Raw genomic sequence first — 9,164 nt, forward strand, 5'->3', positions numbered from 1 at the left:
AAATTTAAATGTGAGATTCTGGAAACGAGATCTAAATTTAAATGTGAGATTCTGGAAACGATATCTAAATTTAGCGGGAACGGTTGGGTCGGGAAGAAAATTATTCTAAGTGGACAGTGGGCGAACAAAGAGTGAATATATAGCGGGAGCGGTTGGGTGCGGAATATAACCTCGCGGGAGCGGGACTGAAAAAACAGTCCCACGCAGACCTCTACTCTCAACCTTTCCTGAGGATGGTACTCCCCTAGTTATGCTTGTGTCTCAGCCTTTCTCACACAGAACAACCTCCTTGACAGCAACCAGTCTCGTTTCAGAAGTGGACATTCGACCAAGACTGCCTTGCTCTCAGTTGTTGAAGCCCTAAGACTGGCAAGAGCGGCTTCCATCAATGTCTATGCATGAGTTTAATTAACTTGCAGGCTTTTTGCGATTGATTAACTACACTAAACCATATTGCATTTTTTTTATTATTAATGATTCACCCCTAGACTTATATAGACAGATATTACAGGATTTCTGTATGACACACAAACTCTTTTCAAGTATATTTTAAAACCCAGAATTTATAAACATTTTGTTCATTTCAGATGACAAAGGCGGTTCATCTTCTGATGGAGAAACAGCCTTAACATCAAAAGAGCAGCTGAAGGTCAAAAGGTTTTCTCATGCCAAGTGTGGAAAAACACTGAGCTCAAAGAGAAACTTAACAAGATACAAGAGAAAACACACAGAACAGAAAGACTTCAGCTGCAAGAGATGCGACATCAGCTTTTCAACCGCAGAAGAGAGGAGACTTCATTCAAAAGAGCACAGGATGAAGAAGGAGTTTCGCTGTGAACAGTGCGGGAAGGATTTTTTCACCACTGCTCAGAATATGAAAGCTCATATAAAGACACACGACGAAAAGTCTTTCCAGTGCAGCGAATGTGAAAAGTATTTCAGCACCAAAGCAAATCTGGAAGCTCATAAGCGAATCCACACGGGAGAAAGACCGTACAAGTGCCCTCACTGCGAGAAGACCTACAACCAAGGATCTCATCTGAAGAAACATGTGCGTGTTCACACCAATGAGAGACCGTACCAGTGCAGCGAATGTGGGAAAACCTTCACAGAGTCAGGCAGTCTAAAGTCACACCAGAGAATCCACTCTGATGAGAAACCGTATCAGTGCAAACACTGTGACAAACGCTTCCGGCAGAAATCCCATCTGAAGTGTCACGAGAGGACTCACACCGGAGAGAAACCGTATCTGTGCTCCCACTGCGGGAAGAGCTTTTCCAATCCGACACATTTTGGATTTCATAAGAGAGTTCACACGGGAGAAAAACCGTATCACTGCAGCGTTTGTGAGAAGAGGTTCAGTAAGTTTGCTACTTTACAAAACCACAAGAGGATTCATACCGGAGAAAGACCGTTCAAATGCTCACAGTGTGACATGACGTTTGCTCGATCAGACGTCCTGAAGGTCCATCAGCGAGTTCATACAGGAGAGAAACCTTACTCCTGCTCCATCTGCGGCGAGAGATTCGCTTATTTAGGTAGTTTTCAGACCCACCAGAACAAACACGCTAAAGAACAAACTGCTCCAGAATCATCAGAGTGACTTACATCAGTCAATCTGGAAAAAAGACTCATTCAGCTCATCCTGAAACATCAGGGCTAGAAATGACTGTTACTTCCCTCAGTTTGTGTCCCTGTTCTCTCGGCAGCCACAGAGCCACCTGTGGGAAAACATTCGTCCCGCGAAGAAACTTCGAAAGAAAAAAAGAGCAGAAAGACTTGAGTCGCGAGAGATGCGGCAGCAGCTTTCCTACCGCTGATGATCAACCGGAGCAGTGCAAACAAATCCATCTTCCAACCCACATGAAATATCATGATAGGATTCACCCCAGAGGGAAACCGTACCTGTGCTTATTTAAAGAGTTTTCAGACCCACCAGAATACACACAAAAATACAAGCAAAATCGTCATAGCAATCTATTAACTAATACTAGACCTTTACTAACTAAATAAAAGGTCTCAAGCTTATTGAAGACTACGGCAAGAAATACTAGAGAAATTGAATTAAGTATTCCAGTGTAAAGATAAAACACTGCATAACCTTGATATTCTCTGTAGGTTGTTGCACAAAACATCAGCAACTTTTTTTTGCAAGTTGAGTTTACATTATTTTAAAAATGAAACCTTTAAGTAACCATCGGGGAAAGATTCTTCAAAAACATAAATAAATACCTGCACCGCTCTGGGAACAATATTTTATGGTTTTGAAAAAAATAAGAATGTTATTATTGGGTTCTCAAACGGGAACCGAATGCTAACATTAAGGGAACATTTGCTTGGTTGGCTTTCCTTGGAATAAGTTTATTTAATCAAGAGAAAGCTTTTCTCTGAATGTTATTAGCTCCATATCATCGCTGTGCCGCCATGCAAGGGAAGATATTCACTGGTTTGAAATGAATCCTCTGGATAGAAAAGTGTTTTTGTGGCAGGTGTTCTTCCTTCAAACTACTTTAATGTGCAGATCGATGTATGATATAGAAGTGAAATGTATGTTTATGGTGTATTTGGCAAGGCCACTCATGGGAACACAAAACAGAAATCCGCCACAGCTTATTTTAGCAATTATTTAATACTTGCTGAAAAACATCGCAGTACCACATCAGGGCTAGACATGACCCTTATTTCAAGTAAAAAAAATAACAGCAAAAAACTTATTTGAATTCAAAAGGTACAAAAAATGTTCTGGAAAATGTAAAATAAAGCATTTGTTTCTTATCAAATATAATTACACATACAATAGAGAGCTTAAACTTTTGTGTTGCAGAAGCAAGGAGTTTAAAACTTTCGCATTGGCTGTATCATCTTACAAAATCACTTTGTTCTTAAACTGGAAACACTGAAGTCCAAAGTATGCGTTAGTTTTGACGCGAATGATAACGTGTGTGAGCACAGGCAGCCGACCTCATCTTTGTGCTGTCAACCCTATTTTTTTCCAGGTGACGGATAAAAATTATTTTTCCAATGTGAAACAATGGCCCCACCCAGTGTTGCCACCTTGTGGACCAACTAATTAATGGGAAAATTGAAGCTGCATGTGAGAACTGGGCTTTAGAAGGAAGTTGAATATAAAAGTCTACTTTACCGCTTGTATTTGCAGCTTCTGAGAAAGTTCCTTGGAAACATCAGACGTCTCCACGATATTGTAGTTTCGGGACGAGTATTACTTTGATTTGAAGGACGATTGGAGGTAAAGTAAGCAGTCTTACTGCAATGCAACATCTGCTCTGTTTAAATAGCTTTATGAATCTAAAGTACCTCTCATCTGTTTCTCACAGAAATCGAGGTCAAATTTCCCAACAGCTTAAAGACGTAAAGTGGCATGTAAGTGCAGATCATATAAACGTGATGGTCTGTGATTGATAATAGATTAAGGCCTCTTTCTTAAGGCAGATTGGAGACTAGTTCTTCAAATATCATCTTCACAACATTTTCTTATATAAGCAAATGAAAGCTGCCTTTTGCATGTAATGTAAGACGTTCTTCACTAAAGGTGCGACAAAAACAGTTAAAGTGTCTTCGAAGTCCATTAGAGGAAGAAAACTGAGCTGCATGTTTTATTAATTTCACTGATATGATACGAATCCGCCTCTAGTGACGCATAGGTCATGTGACGAGCCCCACACCTGAAATATTCTTGCTTAATAGACAGAAAGCAAGCAGTTTAAGATCTTCTCAATGGAAAGGAGCCCCATGTGCTGCAGAATTAGAGCTCTGTGAGAAGTCATGCTTCCATGTGTCTTTAAAGGTCAACATCTATAAAGATCCTCCAGGACTGACAGCCGCTCTATATCTTGGACTCTCCTCTGGTCGGATTGCTCCGTAGAGGTTGCTGTAAAGGTCAGAGAACACAGTTAGAAGCAGAACCTCAATCTAGTGATGCACTGAAATGAGTTGTCATTTAGCCAAAATAATCTTAAAAATTTAAAATTGCACATAAGCCCGTTTTTATATAGTACTTTTTAATAATTATGTTTCTACTCTGCATCATTGAAGCAACAAATAAAATTATTCAAACATGCATTAAATAATAAATACATCACTAACAGGTGAAGTAAAATATATATTGATATATTTATCAAAAGTCTCCTCTAGAGTTATGTTTTTCTAGCTGTCTTAACGAGTTAATGTACATTGGCTTTTCTGAGGTAAATCAATGTGACATTATTGTTTACAAGCTGTTTTATCGACATCTTTCTGTGGTCGAAACACTCGAGTGAGACATGAAACATTTCATTAAGTTGTTCTGTTTCTTTCAACACCTTCTGATGCTCATTCATGTTTATTTTGTGTTATAACTAGTTGTAAAGAGGAAGAGATGATCGATTTACATGCCGCTTGAACTGAAACACTACAGCGATCTGTCACATTGAAGAGCATTAAAACTATTTATTTCAGAATTGTGTGATAAACTAACAAAATTTGGCAACCGAGACTTTGTTTTGTATTAAAAAAGCTTGTATCAACAGAAAACAGCATAGACTACAAGTTTGTTCTGAAGATTTAAGAAACAATACCATTACTGATTGAAAACGAGAACTTGATATTGCTAATCTAGCATTAGCTGACATGTTTACCTGTTATAGTTTATCCACGTTGTGACATGAAATAGACACTGAAACCGTCAAAACACCACCAGAAGCACTAACTATCTTTAGTGGTCAACATTTCAATGCATCACTTACCCCAGCTAACAAATTTATGTTCGTGGGAACACTGATTTGCAATGTTTCTAAAATGTTAAAATGTCCAGTTTTCTTGTTGTGATTAGAACATTATTTAAAAAGGTGCAATGCAACATTCTCCTAACCTTTAATCTAACATTCTTTGAACATGTATTTGTAATATACCAAGAACATTAGCGTTGGCATTCAGAAAACATCAGTAACATCATATGGACATTCTGAGAATGTTGTTAGAATGTTTATCTTAACATTTATATATACTTTATAAAACGTTGAAGTGAAAGTTAACATATTCAATGATGATGTCCTTGCAATGCAGATTTACCTGACTGTTGCTGGACTGATTGGTGCTGAATTCTGAATATTTCTTCTCCTTAAGTGAGCAGATCCTGCTAATCAGCTTGCGATACTCCTCTCTGACCTGAAGGGGGCGACACAAAACACGTTGAAAACACACTGATGGCTCTTGGCCAGAATAGAGTGAAATGCTTTATGCAGGGAGTCAGAAGTATGTCTGTTTGACTATGACTTGATGAGATCTTTGAAATGTAGTTTGAATCCAGACTTTACTGTCTTTTCCTTTTTGGTGCATTGTGCATTTGTTTGTGTGCAAGTACCGGTTTGGACAGCAGGCAGTGCATGATGAAGATGAGCGCCCCCTGCAGGCTGTTGAGGATGGTGAAGAGGTACAACGCAGCCTGAGTTACTTTCCCGTAGAAGAGGAAGGAACCGAAAACCCACATCCCTCCAAGAATACAGAACTGAGCCACAGCGGTCACCGTAAAACCCCTGAAAGTCACCAGAAATGGGTTAGACTCAATGACTGAATCTATTTTGGGCTCCGATAATTAACACTCGCCTGATGTTGCGGAGTTTGGAGAGGTCTGGATTGAGGCTGGAGAATTTTTCGGCCAGTTTCCACACGGTGATGATGAAGACAAAGCTGTTGAGGACGACAATGATGCAGACGGGCGCGAGGAAGCTCCATATGAAATTGTGGTCAAGTGAGAGCCAACAGCTGGAGCACAGACACAAAATAATCATCAAAACAGCTGGAAAGCACTTGGATAACACTGTGATTTAGAGCCCATCAAACTTGTTCACACGAAAAGCACGAACAAATTCACACACTCACTGTCGCTCGGTGCCGTATCCCGTTGGGAAGGCGATGGCAGAGACGGTGACGATGACGAGAGGGACTCCGTATCCCACCAGATACATGTAGAGATGCTTTAATGTGGTGTGACCAGCACAACCATCTGGTAGAGCTGAACCCCCTCCAGCAGCATCCAGCAGAACGCAGACAAGAAGAAGAAATGAAGCAGACCGGCCACAATCGCACACCCTACCTGAGACAAACGAAGAGAAACAGCACAACTACATTAGTAAAGTTCGTAAACAAACATTGATGTTGGCTTGACAGCATTGTTTGAAATTTTAAAGATTTTTATTGAAGACTATAAAACGTTATTAACACAGTTCTAGCATGTTGCTACCATGTATTAACACATTGCTAGTACTTTTAGCATTTTGCTACCATGATTTAACATTTCGCTAACATGTTTTAGCATTTTGCTAGCATGATTTAGCACATTGCTAGCATGTTAACATGTTTTAGCTTGTTGCTAAAAATGCTTGTTTTAGCATTATGCTAGCATGTTTTAGCATGTTTTTAACATGATTTAGCATGTTGCTAGTATATTTTAACATGTTAACATGTTTGAGCTTGTTGATAACATGATTAGCATGCTTTAACATGTTGCTAGCATGATTTAGCACATTGCTAGAATGTTGTAACATGTTTTAGCTTGTTGCTAAAAATGCTTGTTTTAGCATGATTTAGCACGTTGCTAGCATGTTGTAAAATGATAACATGTTTTAGCTTGTTGCTAAAAATGCTTGTTTTAGCATTATGCTAGTATGTTTTAACATGATTTACCATGTTGCTAGTATATTTTAACATGTTAACATGTTTTAGCTTGTTGCTAACATGTTTTAACATGATTAGCATGCTTTAACATGTTGCTAGCATGTTGTAACATGTCAACATGTTTTAGCTTGTTGCAAAAAAAAGCTTGTTTTAACATTATGCTAGCATGTTTTAACATGTTTTTAACATGATTTAGCATGTTGCTAGTATATTTTAACATGTTAACATGTTTGAGCTTGTTGATAACATGATTAGCATGCTTTAACATGTTGCTAGCATGATTTAGCACATTGCTAGAATGTTGTAACATATTTTAGCTTGTTGCTAAAGAATGCTTGTTTTAGCATAATGCTAGCATGTTTAACATGTTTTTAACATGATTTAGCATTTTGCTAGTATATTTTAACATGTTAACATGTTTTAGCTTGTTGATACCATGTTTTAACATGATTAGCATTGCTTTAACATGTTGATAGCATGTTTTGGCATGTTGCTAGCATGATTTAGCACATTGTACTAGGATAGTCGTTAAGCTTTGCTAATGATAGCTTAAATACTCTACATGTCTTATTACACAAATAAGACATGAAGGTCAGACCTGAGTGGTTTGGTGGTTGTAGCTGAAAAAAAAATTAGTCTAAGAAGAAGAAGAAGCTTAAATAGTAGACCTTGGCTTTGTCAAGCCAGCATAATAAACAGTAAACACTGCTTGTGATTCTCTACGTTTTTGACTTTAAGGCCCCAGTATACAGAAGATATGAGACAGACACCTGATTGTGAGTGCTGGAGATCCCACAGAGGAAGACGAGGTCTGCGATGAAGAGACAGATGCTCAGATGGAGATGGATGCTGGTTCGGGTTCCTTGGATGGAGCGGCAGAACCGGAACGTCAGGATACAGAGAAACAAACAGACCAGAGACAGAGCTAAACCCACACGCGTGATCAGCACCAACTCAAACGAGTCCTGGAGGAGAGGAAGAGGGAAAATCATCATCATTTCATATTAAAGATCTGAATTAAATGTTAAATCACAGTTTTTCTGGCTCACGGATGTACCTGGACAGGATAGAGAGCCATTAGCACAGCGAAACTACTGAGATGAGAGCAGGAGCAGGCTGTATGAGTGCTGTTAGACCACGCCCCCTCACAGCCCCGCCCAGACCACGCCCCCTCAGCCTCATCCAAGTACACACAGGAGTAAGCCACGCCCTCAGACTCCGCCCTCTCCTGAAGAAGACAGGACAGAATGACTAACAGTTAAGAAAAGGGAAAAAAAATACATCAACATCTGATGTTCTGCATGAGAATTGGTGTGTGTCTCCACTGAGATCTTGTGCTGGTCTGTGTTTGTTGAGCTGATTTGTCAGTATCTTCACCTCCTCGTGTGTAAAGACGAGCATCACCGGCTCTGACAGATGCTTGGTTTCTGCATTACTGACGACGGCCGTCACCACTTTAGAGTTGAGTTGATAAGTGACGCGTCTGTCTTCATCATCTGATCTCTCTCTGCTCATCTTGTGGAGCAGATCGCTGGATGAGTTCAGATCTTTATAACTGACCAGAGCCGCAAACGCAAAACCTAAAGGAAAACGACGTTCACATCTCGTCAGGAAAGTGCTGATGGTTTCATAAGTACATATATGTGCACGTGTTTATTTGTACCTGGATATGATTTCCCTACAACTGTTTCCCAGCTGGTGCTGAAGAGGGCGGAGTCTGTGCTCAGAGTGACACGCCCACTGGGCGGAGTCTGATTCCGTGTGACTGCAACCTCAGCGACTGTGATTCACATCATGAAGATTTAATAACAATGCCTTATTTTCATTATCTCCATTCAGTACCAGAGTGTGACTGTGTCTAAACTGAAATGTGTGTGGTTCCTCACAGGTGTTGTGCGTCTCCATCCTGGTCACAGGCTCTTTCAGCTGAGGTCCGATCAGACGCATGCTGTTCTCCACCGCGTCCAGAAACTGATTCAGCGTCTCGCCGTCAGCGATGTTTCCTTCAGACAGCAGCTCGTCAGAGGAAGTGAACACATTCTGTCAAACACAGTGAGATTTAGAGGAATATTCCAGGTCAAACTGCTATACCAACAAGAACAGAAATGCAGAAGAAAGCAGGAGGAAAAAGAAGGGTGTTTGTTTCACCTCCAGTAACTGCTCTCCCGTCTTACGGCTGCCATTTGAATCACGCAGAGTCTCACAGCTGCTCCTCAACAGCGCCAGTAAATGCTTCAACTAGAAGACACACAGAAATCAAAGTCTGAATACTGATTATTCACCAAATACTATCAAAATAATCACGAAGAGTCATTCTACCTTTACAGGCGCGTCCTCCGCGTCAGACTCAAAGTGGTCGCAGCTCATCTCTGCGCACAGCAGCAAGACACAGTTAATTGTTTCGCACATTAGCAGCTACACCATGAACACAGATACGCTCATGCATACTGAACGCTCACCGGTGCATTTTGACTGGTTGTTGCCGTAGTTAC

The 9,164-nt window shown here is 40.2% G+C and overlaps 1 protein-coding gene and 1 pseudogene across 1 annotated transcript in view; one reads left to right on the forward strand and one right to left on the reverse strand.

The window, feature by feature from the left end:
* Positions 1–2,536, forward strand: part of LOC107719096 (zinc finger protein 239-like) — a 7,485-nt gene extending 4,949 nt beyond the window's left edge. Inside the window, exon 2 of the mRNA XM_016526435.1 lies at positions 588–2,536. Within this exon, the coding sequence (XP_016381921.1) occupies positions 588–1,603 (1,016 nt within the window). The 3' untranslated portion in view covers positions 1,604–2,536. The remainder of the gene's footprint in view (positions 1–587) is intronic.
* Positions 2,537–2,613: 77 nt separating this feature from the next.
* Positions 2,614–9,164, reverse strand: part of LOC107719093 (CD97 antigen-like) — a 14,779-nt pseudogene continuing 8,228 nt past the window's right edge.

This window comes from Sinocyclocheilus rhinocerous, unplaced genomic scaffold (genome assembly GCF_001515625.1).
Source record: "Sinocyclocheilus rhinocerous isolate Xijiao unplaced genomic scaffold, SAMN03320098_v1.1 scaffold613, whole genome shotgun sequence".
NCBI classification, from domain to species: Eukaryota; Metazoa; Chordata; class Actinopteri; order Cypriniformes; family Cyprinidae; genus Sinocyclocheilus; species Sinocyclocheilus rhinocerous.